At 40.0% G+C, this 24,805-nt stretch overlaps 1 protein-coding gene across 6 annotated transcripts in view; it reads left to right on the top strand.

Moving 5' to 3' along the window:
- Positions 1 to 24,805, top strand: part of LIN54 (lin-54 DREAM MuvB core complex component) — a 63,475-nt gene that overhangs the window by 6,089 nt on the left and 32,581 nt on the right. For 5 of the 6 annotated variants that reach the window (XM_073340514.2, XM_073340516.1, XM_073340517.2 and 2 more), the window contains exon 2: positions 23,360 to 24,090. In XM_073340514.2, coding sequence (XP_073196615.1) covers positions 23,401 to 24,090 — 690 coding nt within the window. In that variant the 5' untranslated portion in view covers positions 23,360 to 23,400. Of the gene's footprint in view, positions 1 to 22,739; positions 22,873 to 23,359; positions 24,091 to 24,805 lie in introns of those variants that run through there. The other variant, XM_073340515.1, reaches the window with a different exon arrangement.

Below are 24,805 nucleotides of genomic sequence, written 5' to 3'. Positions count from 1 at the left end.
AATACAGCTTTGAAACTTTACTAAGCTGAAGAAAATTGCTGGTTTTAACCATCTTAATTTAAATGAAACAACCACCAGAGAAGTTTCCTTACTTTGTCAATTTTTTAAAAAACTTTCCTTTTATTTTAGTAGTTTACATTTAACAGTACTGTACAGTAGCTCTTTCTTTTTGTCCTTGCTGCCTGATTGCATACTTCCAGTTCCAAATGAGGTGTGTGGTTGACCAGTCAGTTCAGAACTGAGGTTCTACTGTACTTGTTGTGAACTTTGTTCTCAGTGAGGCCAAGGGCCTTTAACATAGAATATCAGGATTGGAAGCGACCTCAGAAGATCATCTAGTCCAACCCCCTGCTCAAAGCAGGACCAATCCCCAATTTTTGCCCCAGATCCCTAAATGCCCCCCTCAAGGATTGAACTCACAACCCTGGGTTTAGCAGGCCAATGCTCAAACCCCTGAGCTATCCCTCCTCCCTTGTGATCCATCCCCTGTCATCCAGTTCCAGATTCTGGTGGCCAGAAGTTTAGTTGAGTCTCTGACTAGCTTGGCTAATAGCCAGTGATGGACCTACTCTCCATGATCTTATCTCATTCTTTTTTGAGCCTACTTATACTTTTGGCCTTCACAACATCCCCAGCAAGGAGTTCCATGGGTTGACCGTGCATTGTGTGAAGTACTTCCTTCGGTTTGTTTCAAACCTGCTGCTTATTAATTTTATTGGACGACCCCTCGTTACGTTATGTGAAGGGGTAAATAACACTTCCCTATTCACTTTCTCCACACTATTCATGATTTTATAGACCTCTACCACATCCTCCCCTTAGTCAAAACAGTCCCTATCTTTTTAATCTCTCCTTGTATGGAAGCTGTTCCATACCCCTAAGCATTTTTGTTGCCCTTCTCTGTACTTTTTCCAGTTCTAATACCTTTTTTGAGATGGGGCGACCAGAACTGTGCACAGTATTCAAGGTGTGTACGTACCATAGATTTATATAGTGGCGTTATATTTTCTGTTTATTCCTTTCCTAATGGTTCCTAACATTCAGTTCGCTTTTTTGACTGTCGCTGCACATTAAGTGGATGTTTTCAGAGAACTATCCACAGTGACTCCAAGATCTCTTTCTTGAGTGGCAACAGTTAATTTACAGGTTTCAGAGTAGCAACCGTGTTAGTCTGTATTCGCAAAAAGAAAAGGAGTATTTGTGGCACCTTAGAGACTAACAAGTTTATTTGAGCATAAGCTTTCATGAGCTACAGCTCACTTAGACTCATTTTATATGCAGTTAGGATTAATTAGCTGGTGGCCAGAGCTAATTTTCTTGTTTTCTTTCTCAGCTCTTTCTTTCTCAGCTCTTCCCAAGAGGGGGGTGAAAGGGCTTGAGGGTACCTCACAGAAAGGAATTCCCAAGTGCTCCTTCCTGGGTTCAAAGGCTTTTTTTTTTTTTTTTTTTTGGCGCATTTGGGTGGTGAAGAAACAGATTAACAGAGCCAGAAGGGTACCCAGAAGTCACCTTCTACAGGATAGGCCCAACAAAGAAAGTAACAGAATGCCACTAGCAGTCACCTACAGCCCCCAACTAAAACCTCTTCAGCACATCATCAAGGATCTACAACCTATCCTGAAGAACAGCCCCTCACTCTCACAGACCTTGGGAGGAACATGTTGTGACAGAATGGGCATTGTCTATTATTTGTATGAATCTTGCCTATGCTGCAGTTTCCCTCATATTTTGCAAGGCTACCCAGTGGGAGGATGAAAGAACTGTTTGCTCTCATGTTTGAAGACATTGTTTTAGAAATGTTAAGTACTTTATTCTAAAATCTCATGACACACTCAGTACATGGATATACCATGTTTTTTTTAAACCCACTGAAAGATGGAACTCTAGATAGATCTGCAGACGCGTAGGTGTATCTGGAATGCAGTACACTGAAATGCAGGGTCAACTGGTTAAAAGGGACCCATTAGACTTGTTTTGAATTCTGAGCCTTCTTCAAACTTAAGTATCATCCCTCCTCCCCACTCATGGTGCAACATAGTATTATTTAGAAGGGTTTGTCCTTATTAACTCTTTGAAGGAGTTGAAACTGATTGTACTGTAGGTATTCTGAACTTTAGGTTTCAGAAACTATTGCTCCATACAGAGAATGTAAAACATGAAAGATTAGTGGAATGCCACAAGAGGAGGAGGAGAAAAGCTGCTAGAGGTTTGGTGCTTCTTCCCTTATCACTTCAAAGCCACATCTACACTAGCAAGCTAACAGCGGCACAGCTATACTGCTGTAAGGTCGCTCGTGTAGCCCCTCTATGCCAACAGGAAAGAGCTCTCCCGTTGACATAATAAAACCACCTCCACACATGGCAGAAGCTCTCCTGCCAACATACCAGTGTGCACACTACCACTTTGCCAGCGAAATTTACATTGCTGTCATAAATATAAAGGGAAGGGTAACCACCTTTCTGTATACAGTGCTGTAAAATCCCTCCTGGCCAGAGGCAACATCCTGTTACCTGTAAAGGGTTAAGAAGCTCAGCTAACCTGGCTGGCACCTGACCCAAAGGACCAATAAGGGAACAAGATACTTTCAAATCTTGGAGGGGGAAAGGCCTTTGTGCTCTTTGGTTACGTGTTTGTTCTCTCTTGGGACTGAGAGAGGCCAGACAGAAATCCATCTTCTCCAACCCACCCTAATCCAAGTCTCCAATATTGCAACCAGTATAGGTAAGCCAGGCAAGGCAGATTAGTTTATCTTTTGTTTTATGTGAATTTTCCCTGTATTAAGAGGGAGATTTATTCCTGTTTTCTGTAACTTTAAGGTTTTGCCCAGAGGGGCATCCTCCGTATTTTGAATCGGAATACCCTGTAAAGTATTTACCATCCTGATTTTACAGAGGTGATTCTTTTACCTTTTCTTTAATTAAAATTCTTCTTTTAATAACCTGATTGATTTTTCATTGTTCTTAAGATCCAAGGGTTTGGGTCCGTGTTTACCTGTACAAATTGGTGAGGATTATCATCAAGCCTTCCCCAGGAAAGGGGATATTTTGGGGAAAGACGTCTCCAAGTGGTCTCTTTCCCTGTTTTGTTTAAAACGCCTGGTGGTGGTAGCATAGGGTTCAAGGCCAAGGCAAAGTTTGTACCTTGGGAAAGTTTTAACCTAAGCTGGTAAGAATAAGCTTGGGGGTCTTTCATGCAGGTCCCCACATCTGTACCCTAGAGTTCAGAGTGGGGAAGGAACCCTGACAATCGCTCAGAGGGGTGGTTCCCCCCACACCCTCCACAAGCAACATAAGTACATGGCCTAACTCTTCATGTTAGAGACTTTCCCTCTCCTGGATTTAAGATGGTATTAGAGCTGGCCTATGGTAATGGCCCTGCACTTAGTTTTGTCTAGATTAATAACCAGACGAAGAGGTGCCCTATGAGTCTGATGGCCTTTGTGATGCTTATAGGTAATGTACACAGGGCACTGACCTACTGAGTCCTTTTTTCTGCTAAATTTAATATACTAGCATATTCACAAATACTCTTTGTACGTACGAACAATTTTTCTGGGTATTTATACATTGCTTATTAAGGTTGTGTGAGCACATAGATTGTTAGAATGCAAGAATCAAATACTCCAGTACTCTTAAGTTGTTTTGTTTGGCAGATGTTAGATACTTAAATACCCTATTAGTGCATGGAACATGTTTGTCATATCAGATCAAACTACTAATAGCGTCAACACTTGATGCTTCACAGCAGAGCTTTAATATTTCACCTCCTCTTGATAGCCAGGGATAGATAAAGCTGGGAATAGAAGGTCCTGGGAATTCTTCCATGGAAATGGGCCTAGATCCTGATTAGATGCTCCATCTTCTGTTTCAACTACTGAATGGTTGATGACTTATGATACTCCTCCTTCCCTCTAGCTGGAAAGATGAGCTTATGGCTAAGGGACTCAGGAGGAAAATGTTCAATTTTTTGCTCTGCCTTCAGATATGATGTGTGAACCCAGGCTAGTCACTTAGTCATGTGTGTCTACTCCCTCTTCTGCAATAAATGGGATATTACTCTCCTACTTCTCAGGGAGGATACGTTTGATATTTGAAGAGCTCAGATTCTACAGGGCTGGGCACCATATGAGTACCTACATAGAGGAACATCTTATTGCTGCTTTCCTCTGCTCAAAAGCTCCTGAGGGAAGTGAGAAAAAATGATCTCCATTAACAGTTTTTTGGGTTGTCCTCTCTTGTGACTAACTTATCTGCCTCTGTTCATAGTTTTCCAAATCAGCAGTGTAAAACTGATGTGATTCTTGTTTGCACTGCTGTGCATAGCATTCTGAATAGCAGCAGTGAAAATGACTAGAATCTTGTTAATCCAACAGTGCTGCTTATTAAAGCTATCAACAGCAACAGATTAAGTCTGTCTGCATAGACTCATACCCTTTAAGGTCAGAAGGGACCATCATGATCTAGTCCAAGGGGTCTCAAACTTGATTGCACCACATCCCCCTTCTGACAGCAAAAATTACTATTGACCCCAGAAGGGGGAGACCGAAGCCTGAGCCTACCCCAGTCCTACCGCCCAGGGTGGGGAACGCAAAGCCTGAGCGCCACTGCTCGTCGTGGGGAAAGTGGTCAAAGCTGAAGCCTAAGGACTTCCGCCCCAGCCAGAGGGCCTGAGCCCCAACGGCCTGGGCTCAATCCCTTGGGCTTTGGCCCTGAGCCCCAGCAAGTCTTAGCCAGCCCTGACAATCCCATTAAAATGGGGTTGTGACCCACAATTTGAGAACTGCTGATCTAATCTGACCTGTCCATTGCAGGCCACAGAGCCTCACCCACCCACTATGTAATAGATTCCTGACCTCTGGCTGAGTTATTGAAGTCCTCAAATCATGGTTTAAAGAGACTTAAAGTTACAGACTCCACCATTTGCACTAGTTTAAACCTGCAAGTGACCTATACCCCAGGCTGCAGAGTAAGGCAAAAAATCCACAGGATCTCTGACAGTCTAACCCCAGGGGTAAAGTCCTTCCTGACCCAAATACAGGTTAACTTTCTAATGCAAAGGTAATGTAGTTTTAAGACCAGCGTTGCTAGTAATGTAAAGGGATACATCTGCGTTATATGGCATACTCACCACATATGCACCCCCTTGAGTCAGGGTGTTGTTACCATAGCTTTTTCTCCAACACTCTCTGCAGGCCATGTGTCTTTGCACATCCTTGACTCCCAAGGTCTTCTGTGGCTTGGCCTTCTGGGCAAGTCACATAAAAGTTCTAAATCTCTTCTGGGATGACCAAAAAAAGTCTACTGAAAATCCAAATAAACCTCTAAACTAGTGAGTCATCCACCCACTCAGACTCCACTGAAGTACTCTTACTGGCCCTGCCTTGGGCTTCCCTCCTACAGGTGCCTAACCCATTCGTGCAGAGTGCCTCCTCAGTTGTTCCTTGTTTAGCAGGGTTTCCCCTACTGCCTCCTCTTTCTGGGAACTCCAGCAGCTTTCCATAGGCCTCTCTTATGCTCTTTCTAGGCCTTGCCTTAGGGTTCACACCCCAGGGAACTATTTTGGTCGAATGGGTTCTTTCCTGGAAGAGTGTACTGCCTTTTCTGCAATCATTCCCAAAGTCTGCTTATAAGGTCCAGCTGACTAACAGCTCAGATCTAGTTTTGGCCAGGAGGCAATAAAGCATTCACCCAATAGGTATGGATCCTGTTGCTAATTGGGTTCACCCACCACAGTCACCTCCTCCTCCTCCTCCTCTAGCAGGTGATAGAGATTCACCCAATCACGGTCTGCTTGACATCTAGTCAGTTTTTAAAAAGAGTTTATAGTACTTTCAGTATCGTACCTACTCCCTAAATTCTTACTGCCAGTCTTCATGGTTTTAATATCCGATTTAACTATAAAACATTTTCTTTCCCATTTGTGTGAAAGACTCGCACAAAGAGGGTAACTGATTATACAAGGGAGGTAGTGAAACTGATCACACACAAAGCATGCCAAAGTGGTCAAATGCACAAGGTAAGCAAGTTGAAAAAAAATTTTTTATGTAATCTTTCACTTACAGTAATTAGAGGCGTTACTTGTAACAGTAGTAGATAAAAATATTTTCAGATATAAGATTTTAAGTTGGTGTCTCTCTAATTTTTTTTTAAATGAAATCTTTAATTCTGCAGAAATAGCTGATTAGGGAAAGATTCCTACTGGTATGAGGGCAAACTGATTTTTCAAGCCATGCTTTTGAAGAAGAGAACCACCTGACCCCCCTGTAATGAACCTAACTAATGCTGACATGACTTACTAGTTTTCTCATCTTTAGAAATTAAGTATATGAGACCTATATTGCCTAATACATCCTATATTGATGACATTTTATAGTTGATAATTTAAATGCACAAAACTAATGAAATTGTCATGACTCCCACTGTTGTATACCTTGCCCATCTTGTACAGATGCAGTACCTTACTTGAATATGAGTTCTGTTACACATAAAGGCATACATTTAATAACATAGAGAAGTACAGAATAATAGATAAGAGTGAGGGAGATGAGTTGTAGTTGCCTTGAGAGAACCATAACTTTGAATTTTCTGATTCTTGTCTGGTCACATTTGTTTAACATATGTCTGTGAATGCAAGGGTGTCTTTTGGCAAAATATCTGTTTAGTTTCTGTTTAGTAGTTCTTGGGAATAATTAAAGGAAAAAAACTGGTGCCTTGCTCACTATGTATTGCAACTGGATAGGATAGGGGGCAGGGATTTTTTTTGTCCTGAAATAGCCTGCTTTGGCTTTGGTATATGATAGATCTTAATGATTTCTCTCATGTCACAGTGAAGAACAAAGTCCTCTAGGACAGCAGTTCTCAGCCAGGGGTTCTGGGGGTTTCAGGGGGTCTGCCAAGCAGGGCCAGCAATAGACTCACTGGGGTCCAGGGCAGAAAGCTGAAGCCCCGCCGCCTCCAACCCTGCCACCTGGGGCCGAAGCTGAAGCCGAAGCCTGAGCAACTTAGCTTCACTGGGTCCCTTGTGGCATGGGGTCCTGGGCAGTTGCCCTGCTTGCTACCCCCTAATGCTGGCCCTAGCTTTCATATGGAGAAAAACAGTTGTAGCACAGGTGGGCCATAGAATTTTTATAGCCTGTTGGGTGGGGCCTTAGAAAGAAAAGGTTGAGACCCCCTGCTCTAGGGCAATACAAACATTTTTCTACTTGTAACAAAGTGTCTCATATTTTTATTTGGTTGGTGGTTTGTGGAAATAAAATTATCCTTTCTCATTTGTTTCACATGATCACTTTTTTTTTTACTGTCATGTTTTTCTTTTAATCTATTTCTCTGAAAGTGTAACAATGAGAATAATACATATAAAAAATCTGCAGACTTTTTGTGGCATTACATTTTTCACTTATTTCTATTGGCCAGGACTAGGTTACAAGTTCATCTTTTGATTTACTAGATTTTTACTGAAAAATGGTTTGTGTCAATACAACACACAGAATATTCATTAAAAGGACTACTGCTTTAAGGAACAGGTTTCAGAGTAGCAGCCGTGTTAGTCTGTATCTGCAAAAAGAAAAGGAGTACTTGTGGCACCTTAGAGACAAACAGATTTATTTGAGCGTAATACTTCTGCGTATTCCCTCTTGAAGGTTGTATTGCTGAGCTTTGGAAACTTTCTGGAAAGCAGTGCCTATTGGGACAGCTGCATTGAATGTTCAATGCAGGGGTTATAAAAGTGCAGTGTGGCCCCAGCCACCTCATTTCCTAGCTCTCTTCAGGTAGTTATGTGCCTGTAGCTATTTTAGGGGACTTTTGGCAAAGAACTACACCTTTCAAATTGTATCATAGGTAGTAAGAAACCGTTAGGTAGTTTGTGCCATTGCAGTTAGGCTTTGTCTGGACAAAGTTCCTTCATCCTTTTTGGTCATGGGTGATCGGACCTCCAAAGATTGAAGAAGAATGGATAAGAAGCATGGATTTAAGCAGTGTGCTCCTGCCCCCCTCCACCTTTGTTGTGTGGTGCCTTTACACTTGGCCACCTGCCACCAATAGGCAACAGAGGGTCTATGCCAGGGGTAGCCATCCTATGGCATGCGTGCCAAAGGCAGCACGCGAGCTGATTTTCAGTGGCACTCACACTGCGTGGGTCCTGGCCACCGGTCCGGGGAGCTCTGCATTTTAATTTAATTTTAAATGAAGCTTCTTAAACATTTTAAAAGCTTTATTTACTTTACGTACAACAATAATTTAGTTATATATTATAGACTTATAGAAAGAGACCTTCTAAAAACATTAAAATGTATTACTGGCACGTGAAACCTTAAATTAGAGTGAATAAATGAAGACTCGGCCCACCACTTCTGAAAGTTTGCCGACCCGTGGTCTATGCCTTCCTCACCAGGATGTCTGATGAAGGAGGGCATAGATCACAAACAAGGAAGGAACTCTTGGCTTCCCTTGTGAAGGAACAAAGCAGGGCTGGCTTTGCCTTCAAAGCCAGGGAAGACAGGGATGACCCCCGCTGAAAAAATTGGTGTCAAACAGATTGAGGGCCCTGTCTGTAGCGCCTAAGGCCTCATCAGCAGTAAGAATTTCCACTCTGAGAAGTGAGCCTTCCCCTGTTGAAACTATTGGTGTTAGCAAGTGGCTTAAGTCACAGGCTGCAGGAATGATCTGAGTAGAACTTGAAACAGCGGGGGAGCTGCTGTTCAGGTAGTGGAGCTGTCCTTTCCTAGACCTCTTCATGGCAGACAGCAATTTTAATTGTCATCAGTTCTGTTCCAGAACACGTGAGGACAAACTTGGATCACAAATGCATTTCTGTTCAACTGAGAAAATCAGTGCTTTATTTGGTTCTGTTTGCAATTTAAAAATAAATAAATAAATAAACCAGACTAGACCATGGCGCAGAGAGTTTCTTCCAGCGTGGGCCAGACAATCGGTGGCCCTGCTGTCTCAAGAACTCAGTCTTGTCTTGCATTTCTGTTTGGAATTGCACTGTGCCACAGCTTACATAACAAGACATGGAATAATTCTGTCATCACATGCTCTGTGCAAGGGGAGTATTTAGTGGAAATGTTTTTACTTGGGATAGTAGATAATCCATTTCCACATTCTGTGTGTATGTAAACTGTTTTGGGCTACCTATTCTACCTAAAATCTCTCAGCCTGTCCTTGTCTTCTATAAAGGTAGGTGCCTGCCATCTCAGCGTATCATCTGCCAGTGGACAGTTCTTCTGCATTCAGCCCTCTCACTATCAAAACATTCCTGAAAGGTGTAGTGAACAGTTCCCCTCTAGTCAGAGATCTTAACCCTGTGCTGACATGTTTGGTGGACTCACCATTTGAGCCTTTGGAAGCGTGCTCTTTATTCCACCTGCTAGAAAAGACAGCAGTTATAATCAGAGTTTCATCTCTGAGCAGAGTGAGTGGCAGGTTTTAATTCTCTCTATTGTATTCCACACGGACAACTTTGTCCTGCATTGTCATCCAAAATTTATTCTGAGACAAAAATGCTATGGTGTGTAACAGTCACAGTTGCTCAAGTTTGGGCTAGTAATAATTGACATTAAAACCAAGGAGTTCTGTCAATAAGCTATCACACACACACAACAACCAATCAACAATAAGATGTACTAAACCCAATATTTATTTGTCCCATTCAACACAGTTACAAGCAAACCGTCCACCAAGGCAAGCTTATCTGTCCACGTGTTCTGGTCCAAACATAACATTTAAAAACAATCAGAGACAACTTTGTCCATCCATAAGAAAGTTTCTGTGATCAGTGTCCATCAAAACTATAATTCTTTATTTTTGGTTATGCAATTGTTCTGCAAATTCAGGCTATCTTTAAATCCACAAGTAAAACATTAATAGGTATTAAATGGCATGTCAGAAGCCATCATCCACTCTACTAATGTGCTGCTGGGCATGTGAAGTGTTGGATTGTGGTAATGCCTATACAGATCTCATAAATCTAGAAAATTAATTTATGGAAATGAGATGAAAAAGCAAAGGGCAGCGTCCTGAGAATCTCAAAGCATTTTGCATAGGTGGCTCACTTTTCCCTAGTATCTTAGATAAGGAAACTGAATCACAGACCGATCTAAAGGGACAGTATCAAGTATGGACATACAACTTCTTACAGAATGAAGTGAGAATTTAAAAAAAAATCTAACAGCGTAGATAATTTGGTTCTGAGTATGGTCACTGGAAATAAACAGGTCTCCAATACCAGTATTGGTCTTGTTTCCAGTCAGCATCACTTTTAGGTTTTAATTCAAGAGCAAAGGATTGGGTTACAAGCTCTGCAAAGGGTATTTTGTTTAAACAATTCCATCGGAATAAAAATTTGATGTTGGTCTTCACCTTTATAAAACCTGTATTTGAGGGTAAATTGGACCCCACAATGTCCTTCTAAGTGACTTGTCCAAGGTTACACAGTGAATCAGTCCTGGGTGGAAACAAAGCTCAAGTCTCCTGATTCCCAGCTCCCTGGTCTAACCATTAGAAAATGTTGCATTCGTTTTTTGTTTCCCAAAAAGAAAAGGAAACAAAAGTCATTTTTACAGCAGCTTCAAAACGTTGTAGCCCTGAGCTTTAGGTCCCTTTATTTCTGTATTGGTCCATTTCACAAGAGGACTAGGGAGAAGGAGGAGGAGTGGACCTTATGAAATTGAAAGTCAGGTTCAAATTTCCTGGAATTAAGAAATTATATCTGCTGTTTGCCTGATGCTGAAAATCATAAGCTGTAAATATTTCACCAGAAGAAATAAAGCAATTAAAATTTCTTGTGAGCCTTCTAATACATTTGTCTTACAATATTATAAAGGCAAGACATAGCTGCAATTATTAAGTTCTTTTCTTCATCTCACCTGTGTTATCTTACCTTATTTTACATATTTTCAGTGTTACTACTTGCAGTTGCATAATAACAAGAAGAGCGATGTGCAGTGCAATAAGTAGTTATGAATCCAGCAATCATTATCTGTCTCTTTATGGAAGTAGCACCTCTTTTAGTGATAAAAGCGAATTTTCAAAATGCTTAGCAGTTTGTTGCTAATGATAGAAAGATAACTGATGTATGATTGACCTTAGAGAATTCTTTTTAAAAAATTAATATTTGGTGTTCCATTTCTGACATATGAAGGCTCCTTGACTTTTTTTAAATAAATGCTTAAATTTGACCTCCACACTATTCAAAAATCCCAGAAATAAAATTCTTAGATTTGGAATACTGTTGTGCTTGAAGTGCGTGTGTGTGTGTGTGTGTGTTTACATGCATACATGTTACAGACAAAAATAAAAGATCAGAAGACTCCTAATTAAAATCAAGTTAATTTAAAAATTACATTATCTAAATCAATGAGGCCAGTGAGTTGCTAATGAAGTGTAATTAGTCGCTTATTTTCTTATAATCTGTTTGCCTTCACATGTGATCTGATATGAATTTCATACATAATGTGGAGATGGGCAGGCATCTTACTTGTATTTTGTTTTTAAACCTATACCTGCTGTTATTTAGTGCACTGAATTTTTGGGGCACCTTGTACTGTGTATTAAAAATACTCCTATGGTTGTTAAAGGAAGATTCTGCTGCTCTTGTCAAGTACCAGTTAGGGAACTTAAATATAATCCTTTAGGTATTTGTAATATTCCTGTCATCAGGTTATTTAGGCACCAACTGTTTAATGTCTTTGTGGGTCATATTAGTTTGTTTTTATTTCATCATGAACGATAAAGGGGAGACAACTCTTCCTAGTGACTAGAGAAGGGGCTTGGGAGTCAGGCCTTCTGGCTTTGCACATGATTCGCAATATGATTGTAGGCATCTTATCTAGCTTTTTCGTGCGTCAGTTTAATCCATCTGTAAAATGGGTATAATATTTACATTACTCCTGTGGATGTTGTCATATTTGGTAGAGCACTTTGCAATCCTCAGCTAAAAGAGCCTTTTTATTTGCAAATTACTGCAATTACTAAGTTTTTTATCTTCATCTCACCTGTGTTGTACTGAGATTCTTCTGTTTGTCCTGAGCTCTGTTGAGGATCTGGGAATAGTAGGATAGGACCCTGAGTTTCCTAGATATAATAAATTAGTTAAATTCAAGTGACAGCCTTTACGGTATGTAATTGCCATTTATGCCTTTTGGAGATTTCCTCCCCCAAATGTAAATGTGTTGCCATTATTTTTGTTTCGTTTCCTCCGGTTTTAAGAGCAGGATTCAGCTAATGAAGGAATAATAATATGTTGCATAAGATACATCGGAAATTATCTTCTTACTAGGAGGTACTTTTCCATACAATATTATCTGTTTTTGGCAACGCAGTGCCCCATTGAAATCTGTGTTGTAAGTATTCTGTTCCCTGCAGTGAGACTTTACAAAGTAAAGTATAAAATGTCGTTTAACTGCTTATGGAGCAGTGCTCTTAAGATACACCAGTAACATACGATGTAATTATTACACAACATGCTATATAAAGTCCCAGTAAAATTTGTAGCGTAAGTATTCTGTTTATTGCAGTGGACCTTTGTACAGTAACAATAATGCTTAGATGCACTCCTGCTGAAATTACTGGCAGAGGGCCTGATCTTGAGAGGTGCTGAGTCTAGCAACTCCCATCTAAAATCAGTGTGAATTGTGTGTGCCCCCTGCCACTCTGTATCAGGCCCAGAATGACAGTTTAAGTATTTCTTGTTCCAAACTGTGTGTGTTTTAATGTGATATTGTCCTCCATTCTGAAATCTTCCATGGCTTGGCACTAAAGGGACACTGTAAACTTAAGCATCATATTACAAATACACTTCTTTGCCTTGGTTACCCTTGAGGTAATTAAAGATGAAATAATTTTAAATCTACTTTACCCCAGTTATGTTCTACATTTACTTTTTATGGTTATCTCATTTTGGATAATGAAAATCAATGAAGATGGATTCACAATTATATGTTCTTACTTTCAGGTTTTTAGTGATGTAATGTTTGGGTATCAAACACTGCAGGGGAATGTTTGTGTATTTAAAAGCTGTTTTCACAGTTATTTTAGTTGTGGAACAATTTCTGTTGGTTCTCACAATTTAAAAAAAGGTGAATGTTGGGTCAAATTTAAGGTGAGAGTCCTTTTTTGAAGTCCAATGGGTATTTGATTGGATGATTTGAGTGTAGAGAAGCATAAGGCTGACTATATGGACATTTTCAACATGTGTTTATTCATATTGCCCATCATCTCTGGTTCTTCTTTTCAGTTTCTGTGAAACTGCATGGCATTAAATTGACAAAAGCTGTCATGTAACCAAAAGAGGGGTAAAGGAAAAGCTGTTAGTCTTTGACTTTTACACAAGAGCCTGTTGTGAAATTAGAATATGGTTTCCAATTTAAAATCCAGCCTTCTAACTATTCTTAAAATATTCTATTGGAGTGAATGGTGCATGCATCCAATTCCTTTCTGAAGAATGTAATATTTAATATTTGTGTAATAAATGGCAAATGTTTATAAGGTTTACATGTTAACTTAATCGTGCAGCCTAAAACCGTTTCTTTTAATTAAAAGGGGGAGGGAGAGAACAAAAGAAACATGGGTATTTAAGCTAATTTGTAACTCTGTTTTCTTTCTCACAAATCTTGGGAGACAGGCCAGTCCTTGCCCACAGACAGCCCCGCAACCTGAAGCAAATACTCACCAACAACCACATACCACACAACAGAACCACTAACCCAGGAACTTATCCTTGCAACAAAGCCCGTTGCCGATTGTGCCCACATATCTATTCAGGGGACACCATCACAGGGCCTAACAACATCAGCCACACTATCAGAGGCTCGTTCACCTGCACATCCACCAATGTGATATATGCCATCATGTGCCAGCAATGCCCCTCTGCCATGTACATTGGTCAAACTGGACAGTCTCTACGTAAAAGAATAAATGGACACAAATCAGATGTCAAGAATTATAACATTCATAAACCAGTCGGAGAACACTTCAATCTCTCTGGTCACGCAATCACAGACATGAAGGTCGCTATCTTAAAACAAAAAAACTTCAAATCCAGATTCCAGCGAGAAACTGCTGAATTGGAATTCATTTGCAAATTGGATACTATTAATTTAGGCTTAAATAGAGACTTGGAGTGGCTGAGTCATTATGCAGGGTAGCCTGTTTCCTCTTGTTTTTTCCTACCCCCCCCCCCCCCCACCCCGATGTTCTGGTTTAACTTGGATTTAAACTTGAAGAGTCAGTTTGGATGAGCTATTACCAGCAGGAGAGTGAGTTTGTGTGTGTATGGGGGTGGGGGGGATGTGAGAAAACCTGGATTTGTGCAGGAAATAGCCCAACTTGATTGTCATGCACATTGTGTAAAGAGTTGTCACTTTGGATGGGCTATCACCAGCAGGAGAGTGAATTTGTGGGGGGGGGTGGAGGGTGAGAAAACCTGGATTTGTGCTGGAAATGGCCCACCTGATGATCACTTTAGATAAGCTATTACCAGCAGGACAGTGGGGTGGGAGGAGGTATTGGTTCATATTCTCTCTGTATATATAAAGTCTGCTGCAGTTTCCACGATATGCATCTGATGAAGTGAGCTGTAACTCACGAAAGCTTATGCTCTAATAAATTGGTTAGTCTCTAAGGTGCCACAAGTACTCCTTTTCTTTTTGCGAATACAGACTAACACGGCTGTTACTCTGAAATCTGTTTTCTTGGTAACCCCAGCGTTACCTTATTTGTCAAGTTGCCCACTGACAACTTGTTGCTGCCTTCCTAATCAGGACATGCCATTCATCAGCCAAAAGCCATGTATGTGAGCGGCATTTTTCTTCTTCAGATCTATGAAATGTTGATTAACCAGCTTGGTAAACAGCACTTTATATCTGTAAAGCTATATTCATTACACAAAGTAAAACTATTCACCCCCCCCCACACACACTGTTCCTCACACGTTCTTGTCAACTGCTGGAAATGGACCACCATAATTATCACTACAAAAGTGATTTTTTTCTCTCCTGCTGGTAATAGCACACCTTACATGATCACTCTCTTTACAGTGTGTATGGTAACACCCATTGTTTTATGTTCTCTGTGTATATAAAATCACCCTACTGTATTTTTCACTGCATGCATCTGATGAAGTGAGCTGTAGCTCACGAAAGCTTATGCTCAGATAAATTGGTTAGTCTCTAAGGTGCCACAAGTACTCCTTTTCTTTTTTCGGATACAGACTAACACAGCTGCTACTCTGAAACCTATCTTCAAACAGTAATTATATGGCTAGGGCTATGATTTTGTCACTAAGGTCACGGCCTCTGTGACTTGAGCCTCCAGTGCCTGGGAGCTGTAGGGTTCCCCGCCACCCGTACCTGGTACCCAGGTACACCCCAGGTATCCAGGGGTGCCCAGGAGCTCTGAGCCGGTGGCCGGGGTGCCCCGGAGCTCTGAACTACCACGAGCAGGGGGGTTGCCCTGGAGCTCTGAGCCAACCCCCCCCAGGTGGTGTGGGGAGCCTGCAGCTCCCCACTTTATCATGCATATTTTTAGTAATAGTCACGAATAAGTCACGGGCTTCCGTGAATTTTTCTTTATTGCCCATGACCTGTCTGTGACTTTTACTAAAAATATCCGTGACAAAATCTTAGCCCCAACTATGGCTATGTCTAAACTAGCACTTTTGTTGGTAAAACTTTTGTCGGTCAGGAGTGTGAAAAAACCACACTCCTGACTGACACAAGTTTCACCGACAGAAGTGCTGGTTTGGACAGTGCTATGTAGGCAGGAGACATAGCTACTGCTGCTTGTTGGGGGTGGTTTAATTATGCCGGTACGAGTGCTCTCTCCCGCCAGCTTAGTGCAGCTATATGGGAGACCTGACAGCAGCGCAGCTGAAGCAGTACAGCTGTGCTGCTGTAAAGTCTGTTGTGTAGACACAGTCTTAGTGTTAAGTATTATTAAAGGGCAGTCACTGGTACTCAGCAAGGGGAGTTTCCCATTGATTCTCTCATTCCGTGTCTGTCTTTTAGCAGAGCCAGATGCACTCCTGCTGAAAGTAGGCATAAATAACAATTTAGTCAGCTCTGAGAAGTTTGGCGGGTGCTGCAACAAAAATATATATGCACTCTTGAGAGTCAGGATGATGAAATGTAGCTATGACTTGAAATGCAGAAGAATCACAGGTTTCAGAGTAGCAGCCGTGTTAGTCTGTATCCGCAAAAAGAAAAGGAGTACTTGTGGCACCTTCGAAGTGAGCTGTAGCTCACGAAAGCTTATGCTCAAATAAATTTGTTAGTCCCTAAGGTGCCCCAAGTACTCTCCTTTTTTGAAGAATCACAGCTGTTATGTCATGTATCAATCACATCTCTCCTCATTATGCACATTCAGTACAGAAGAATTAGGTAACAACCGTGGGGCTTTGTTTTCTGTTGAAAAGGTCAGGTGATCTAATGAGTCAACTTAGTTCTCTAGATCCCCATAACTCAAAGTTTTTCTTTTGAAATGTTATTTAATACATCTTTATATTTTGCATCCATGCCATGCATAGGTTACGCCCCCTCCAAATGTTCTTTACTATTTGAGGTCACACTTGAGGAATTATGAGATTTTTCTTTTATGTGGGTTACAGTGTCTAACCCTGTAATCTATGTTTTATAATCTTTTAAATAACCATGCATTTTAGAGTGCTGCTTTGTAGAAACCTGTTCAGTAGCCTGGAAGTGTTGGGCATTTCATAGGACTGCTGACAGTTGTACAATGTATTATTGCTGTCCTTTCCCAAAAATGAAGAGTTGAGTGGAAAGAAAAGAACAAAGCAGGAACAGCTTGTGTCTGTTTTAGAATGTGACAGGAAGGGGACACAGCACATCTAGAACTTGATGAACGGTACATCAGCTATGGAATATTCCATATAGACCTACTTTAATCAGATATATGCTATGGAAGGAAGGCTGATGAGAATTCATGCTTGTGTCACTCCTGTTGATCTTTTTTTATTTTATCAAGGTTCTAGATGTGCTGTGTCCCCTTATTGTAATGTTGTATGTCATGAGCAGGACATGAACAGTTTACAAAACATCGATTGGCTGAATCCTGACAAAGTGCTTGGCCTTTTTTGCCACTCCCAACTGCTGCAGGGGGAGAGGGTAGTCAGATTTCTACAAGGGTCTTGTCTCCGACTCCTTCTCCGGTCCACTGTCTTTAGTTTCTGACTAGCAGGTAGCTCCACCCATTCTAGATACAGGAAGGGAGAAGAAACTCCCTTTCCCCCTCCCAATAACTACTCTAAAGGGTAGGGCTATGTCTCCAGTACCCCCTGTGCTTAGAGGGGGCCAGTGCTTCCACAGAGCCGCCTTTGTGGTGCTACGGGGGTAGAGTTGGAGGGATTCGTCGCTCAGAGCTTTCCCAGTCAGCAGTAGCAACACTAAGGAATTGGTATCATTCTTGACGGTGTTGTCACTGCTGCCCCATAGGGTTCTCAGTCACAGCAGCTGATTCTTAATCTTCCCAGTTCTTCTTAATCTCACTCAGTTACTGCCTTGCAAAGCACAAAGCTGCAATAGATGCCCTGGAGCTGGCTTGGAAGGGCTAAAAACTTCATTTTTTAAATTAAACTTTACATTAAGGGAGAAATTGATGCCTTAGCCATACTTGCCAGGCGATGGTTCGCACTTGCTACTGATGAGTAGATTTTGGGGAAGTATTTTTCAGTTTGAATGCAGCTTATTGTAATATTCAAAATCTCTGGTTTCAAGCTATGCCTCGAGGAAACAGTAGGCTGTAGTTTCAACTGTGTAGTCATTGGCCAGACGCTGCTTTAGTTTGACTATTGCTTTTGTCTTGGGCCTAATTGTTTACTGTTGATATAGTTTCAAGAATTATAAAAAAAAAATGGAGGTGGAATTTTTGATCCTTAAGTCAGTGCAGGAACTGTGTAATAGTATAGTATCTTGGGTTCATTTATTGGTGCTTCCCAGTACTTTGTATAAATGCAATTTTTATATAGTTTGTGTTGAGAAATTTTTTCTTAGTGAAGTTTACTGTAATCCTAATTATTATTTTAGAATCTAAAACTTTGATACTTGGCTCTTGTAGCAGTGATACCATCTTAATAACTTTGGTAAAGTGTGACATCTGAATGGGTTCCTTTCTGTTCTTGCATTATACGTTCAACAGAATCGGTCATAAAATCCAGCTGCCTTGCAGGTCTGTTTTTAATTTGTTTGTTACAATTAATTCCACTGGTCTATTGTCCCTTAATCCCCTCTTCTTTTCCCCTGTGAAGGGGAAAAAGGATTTGTGTTTTTACTTGTTCCTTTGTGGTTTGTAAAAGAAGAGTCTGAACATCCTTATTCATCTTTTTTGTTTTTTTGTCTTGAAAACAAGGCTTGTTCTTACCTTACCTTGCTGTATATTCTCCTTGTTTTCCTTAAAAATATCAGGAATGCCAAGTAAATTGTCTTCTCTGTTTTTGATGACACATTCCTTGATTGACTCAAGTGGAGTCAGAGCTTCCGCAGCCCTTAATTGAAGGGATTAATATGTTGTATCCTTAACAAAGAGAGATTTTTCTTTCTATCGCTTGTTAGAAAGTTGTTAAGAGAAATCGAGTTTTAAACAGTCTACGTCCTTGGTATCTCTAATGTCATAACTTTAGTAGTTTTCAATTCACCTATTAACTCTTCCTGGGTATACAAGACCTGAATTTCTAATATAAAAAATCTTAAACACATGAAAATCATTTCCATTAGGACCTCTGTTATACATAACAAGGAAACAAAAAATTATATTCCACTTTTTTTTCCTTTGCAGGTCCAAGTTAGGAATTTAGGCTGCTTTCTCTTTCGTACCCTTTCTAGATGTACCACTATAACCTTGATGGCTGTTGACTAGAATTTGAATTGTACTCCAAAAAATCCCGTTTTTGTTTTGTGTGGTTTTTTTTTTGTTTGTTTGTTTGTTTGATGTCTTTTGTTGGCATATTGTTCAAAACAAAAGCAGGACATAAGTTTGTAAATGCTATTATTGTTTCCTGCATGGATCTTATTATTTTTACATTTGTGTATGGGTTTACTATTTTGGTAAAGAAGATAATCTTCCATAGCGCTCTGTCTATGCTTCCGCAGAAGATTTTATTCAGCAACAATCGGTTCAATATTTAAGTACCACACACTGCCCAAATTAGTAGCTTAAAAAAAGAGTCCTGCAGACCATAACTCATGGAGGAGCCTTTTTTTTCCCTCTCACCCTCTCCCTCCCGTCTTACCTCACCAACACTGATTTTGGAGCTACAGCCTCTCTTCAGTTCTCAGAAATTCATTAACTGCAGTTTTGTTATCTCAGTTAATTATTTACCAAGAAACATGTTTTATGCTTCTAACCATATTACAGTTCTACATACTTTTTTTGTTTGCTCTAAATGATTGCGCACAATTTTACAAAAATAAAAAAATCAAACAACCCCCAAACCGGACCACAGCCTATAATTGGTAGGGCTTTTCAGACTGCTGAAATTTTAGTATTTTTAATTTTTCTTCTGTTTTTTCATTTACAAAAAAGGATGACATGCTTCCATTATCTCTCTGTAAGGGGAGTTCTCCATACTGCTCTATTTCTTTCACTGATAGTGGACACACATATTTTCCAGAGACTTATTTAAAGGCTATTTAATGGCTTTCAGGGAACAACAATATCTATGAGGTTGTCCACTATCAATCCAAAAAACAAAATGCTAAGAAGGAAATCATGGATAGTCCTCCTCCTTTCCAATTTAATAGAGACCATCTTAAATCCACTGAAGTTAACAGAAAGTCTCCCATTAACTTCATTGAGCTATGGAAGACTTGGATTTACAGGGCACAAACAACATACAGAGATCGCTGCATGTTTGAGTTGTTGTAGAACTTCTGAGCAGTTCATTTTCTATTTCTGTCTCTTGGGAGCTGAAAGATTTTAATGACCTTTTCTTCTCATCCTGCAAGAAGATTATTTTTCTAATTAACCTTGTATTGTATTGTCCCACTGCTTATGGCTAGTGTAAAACCTAGAATCGTATTGCTCTGAACATGAGTAGCAGATGTGGCCCCAATGCACCTGGGTTTGTTTTTTACTCTTGAGGGGTTGTGGTAGTGTTATATCCTAGTTAGGGAAAGGTCTTGCTGAGATTTTCTTGGTTTTGGGCTTGGATTCTGAAACCCTTACTTCTGTAAGGGCTTCTTGGTACTTTGCTCAATATGCTGACATTATTCCCTCAGCCCAGACCGTTCTAAATAGTGCTTCTGTAGGATTTGCACACTGCGTTGAAGTAGGGGTTTGTTTTTTTTTCAGCATTAAGGGTCTACCAGCTGTTGTATCTGGCAAAGCTGTTACATTTTATTTGGCACAAGGCAATGGCTCTGCTGGTCACAAGAGAATGTCACTCATTTTGGGGATTATGTTGAAAGATTGATATATACATTTATGTAGCTACTTTTAGGTTTATAAAAACGAGCTGCACGTCTGAAATTAACCAACTGCCTTTGGATTGATGTGAGGAAAATTATTTACTTGTGAAAATTGCATTAATAAATTAGTTCGAAATTACTTTGGCAAAGTCAAAGGAAATGGGGAAGGATCATAGATGTAATTAACTTTGGTATTTTAAAAATTTTGATTTTTTTTTTCATTTGTGCTACAGAGGAAATTAGCTTATTCTGTTGATCCTGTAATTTTCATCAAAAGAATCCTGTCTACCTTTATTGGTTTGCATTTTTACCAGTGAAAATGTTAGTATATACCAAATTATAGTAATGCTATATCAGTTTGTTAGAAATTCATCATATATAGAGTAGTGAATGAGGATCAGGATTTAAATTTACTGAGAGGTTTTTATAGCCACAGCGCCAGCACAATGGGGGCCTGGTCCAGGACTAGGGCCCCTAGGTGCTACCCTAATACAATAAAATATACTTCCATATTTGGAGGTACCCAAACTTGCCATGTTTGGCTGCAATGACTCTTTAAGAGAAAGAGAGAGAGGGGAATAGGAGAAAAAGGATAAATGCCGTGAGCCTTGCTTATATGCAAAAAACAAGGAGATGGCCTGGCTTCTTGTATTTACATGTGGCTATAAAAACCTCTCAGTAAATTTAAATCCTGATCCTCATTCACTACTCTATATATGATGAATTTCTAACAAATTGCACAAGTTAAACGAAAAAAAAAATCAAAATTTTTAAAATACCAAAGTTAATTACATCTATGATCCTTCCCCATTTCCTTTGACTTTGCCAAAGTAATTTCAAACTAATTTATTAATGCAATTTTCACCAGTAAATAATTTTCCTCACATCAATCCAAAGGCAGTTGGTTAATTTCAGACATGCAGCTAGTTTTTATAAACCTAAAAGTAGCTACATAAATGTATATATCAATCTTTCAACATAATCCCCAAAATGAGTGACGTTCTCTTGTGACCATTGTGCCTTGTGAATAAATTTCTAATGCTAAGTATTGTGATGAAAATATCCCAAATTTCCCATCATATTTATTATAGAAAAAAAACTTGGCTCAAGTAATTAATACCAAACTCTGGTCTACACTACAAAATTACTGCGATATAACTACATCGCTCAGGGGTGTGGATTATTCACACCCCTGAATGACGTAATTATACAGACCTAGGCGCCGGTGTATACAGTGCTATGTCGGCGGGAGAGCTTCTCCCACCATCATAGCTACCACCTCTCACGGAGGTGGAATTATTAAGCTGACAGGAGAGCTCTCTCCTGTCGGTTTAGAGTGTCTTCACCAGAAGCGCTACAGCAGCGCAGCTGCACCTGTGCAGCTGAGTCACTGTAAATCTGTAGTGTAAACCTGCCCCAAGATTCTCAATTCTTCAAGTGTATTTGGTGCAAAACTCTTTGTTAATGACATGTAAGTTCTGAACTGCACCATAAAAATGTTTTGTTAATCATCTTTTTCTTGTATAGTTTTCTTACAATATTCTAATGAACAAAAATAAACGAAAACTAGTGGGAACCTCTGACCCTGTTACAGTAATTGCTTTCATCATCAGCCTGTCAGCATATCAATTATATAACATACTGCAGTTTTTCCCTATCTTCTGTACTTCCTGGGTGAATACTCTACAGCTATTCTATGGTCAGTGTGGTTGTTGATCATAAATGGTGCAAATTCAGACACACTATGGCATTGTTATCAATAAATGCAACCTCAGCATTTAATCCATGCATTTTAAACTATCCACAGCAGTAATCCATTAATTATGAATGGCTGTGCTGTAAAAACGGCACCACTGAACTTTGCTCTGCAACGTGCAAACGCAGGTTTGCGAGGGCAAGGTGTTACGGTTGCTACACCCTGAGGTTCAGGGTGAATGTTGTAAATGATAAGAGGGTACATAGTGTGCCCACCCACTACAAGGTGAAAGAAATAAGCTAATGGAAGGAGGCAAATGGTGAAGGAAGTATTTTAAAATGCTGATCATTGTTGACTGATAAAATGTTACCTTTTTAATGGGAAGTCCAATATTCATGCTTCCGTATCATATTTACAGGAGATTCAGCCATTTTCATTTTCCCTTCTTCAAGGTTTTTCAAGTTGAGATTCCCATGTATAGAACCCACTGCTAATTCTGTTTTTAAGCTAGCTTTTCTTTCTAATCAATTCAGCCCACCCTGCTGTGTCCTGCAGATTAGTTCATTTATTCACTGGATGTTTTATATTACAGTCACAATTTGAGGCTCTTTCTTTTCTAATAAGTATAGAACAAGTGAGCTGTGCTTTCCCTCCCACCCCCACCCCGTGGGACAACCGAAGCATGAAATCATCCATGGCTTTGAAAAGCAGCACTATTGGCTTGGTTCTCAAATGGGTTGGTGATCAAGTTCAATAGGTAACTAAGTTTGTCACTAAAATAGCTCTGCTTTCCCATGTGCTGTTGCTGAGATCACTGAAATTAATACTCGTAAACAAGTGAACTAATTATTAGCACATTCACCACTTCAAACAACTCCATGGAATGACAGCTTGGTAATGAATGTTGGCATGTGTGACCACTAAAACCATTCATGAACTCTTACATTTTAATCCCTGGCTTTCTCTGGCCCAAGGAGATGTGGGTGTATTGCAATGCTGCTGGAGGAGGTCTGATCTAAATTAGGATTAAAAGGAAATTCAAGTAAATGTATTAAAGAATCAAGGATAAATTTCACAAGAAAATATAGTTCCACTAAAATTCCTCCACCTCCAGTATTTGTGCACTTATGTTTTCCTCTATGGTAATACTATTCCTGAAGCTTTGCAGAAATGTATGTTGTCATGGAGATTAATAATTTATGACCTACTAATTGACCTTTTATTACTTTTTTTTTTTAATATAGTTGCAGTGCCGGGTCGTTGCCTTACTGCCGGAACATCTGCAATGGAGGTGGTGTCACCAGAGGTGAACAGCTTACTCCCTGAGGAGATAATGGACACTGGCATAACTCTGATGGAAGATGATAGCATTGAGGCTGTTATTGTGGCATCGCCTATGGGAGAGGCTATTCCTATGGAAACAGAACTGGAAGAAATAGTGAACATAAGCTCAGCCAGTGACTCTGCAACTACAACCACAGCCACCACAGAACCAGCTACCGTGCCCAGCAATCACTCAAGTCAAGTTACAGTGAATACCACAATTACAAAAACTGACACTAATGCAACAGTAAAACCTACCTTGCAAAGTGGCCTCCATAAACTTGGTGCTCAGACTCCTGTCACGATCTCAGCCAATCAGATTATTCTGAACAAGGCCACTGATCTTAAACTTGGCAATCAAACTATTAAACAAGAAGGGCAAAAGCTAATTGTGACAACTTTGGGAAAGTCTGGCCAGCCAATTGTCTTAGCGCTACCCCACAACCAGCTACCCCAGACTCAGAAGGCCACAATTCAGGCTCAGGCAGGAGACTCCAAGGTACCAGCCCAGCAGATCAAAGTAGTTACTATTGGAGGGAGGCCAGAGATGAAGCCTGTCGTTGGAGTCTCCTCTTTGACGCCAGGAAGTCAGCTGATCAATACTGCAGCCCAGTCTTCTGTATTACAGACCCAGCAGTTAAAAACAGTACAGGTAAAAGGGGTTGTATTAATGAAACTTTTTTAAAAATAAACCTTTTTTGTTTAAAACGAAAACTGTTCCCATATGGAAGGTTCGTTTTTGTTGATAGAAATGTGTTTGCATGTGTGTGCACATGCAACCCTCAGAATTCACTGTGAGTATATATAGAATATTTCTTCTAGTGTATCCAGTCATAGCTGAATGTATTTAAATTATACATTCTTTACATCCAACTACCTTTTGGGAGATTAAGGTTTATCGCAGAGTATGTGTCTGTGCCATCAGAATTTATTGCAGTGGAGAGAATTCTTCACTGAGTGTGATTCAGTTAATCCCATATACCTTTAGGAAGAGTGAACTCTGCATGGATATTAAGTTTATTTCTTTTCTTTCTTCCTGATTGCTGTTTAAATTTCTAAAGCACACCCAGGCTGAATCTGGAAAAAAGATCTTCCCACAAACGTTAGCTGGGGATGGGAGAATAAAACTAACAGTCTATATAAAAATCAGAATACTTGCTGTGCTTGTGAAATGATGGAGCCATAAGCAAACAAAATAGAGTGCTAAACTCCCAAATGGATATTTCACAGGAAGCAAACCCAAACTATAGCATGCAGAACATTTGAGACTATGTATTTTAAAGCACCATACAATCTCGGTGTTATTTTCCAGTGCAGTCTTTTCTCATATTGCTCAGTGCTTGTAGCCACATCAAAGCTGAAGATCA

This window comes from Lepidochelys kempii, chromosome 4 (assembly GCF_965140285.1).
Source record: "Lepidochelys kempii isolate rLepKem1 chromosome 4, rLepKem1.hap1, whole genome shotgun sequence".
Lineage (NCBI taxonomy): Eukaryota > Metazoa > Chordata > Testudines > Cheloniidae > Lepidochelys > Lepidochelys kempii.
The sequence above is the reverse complement of the archived record's forward strand: the minus strand, read 5'-3'. Positions and strand labels throughout refer to the sequence as shown.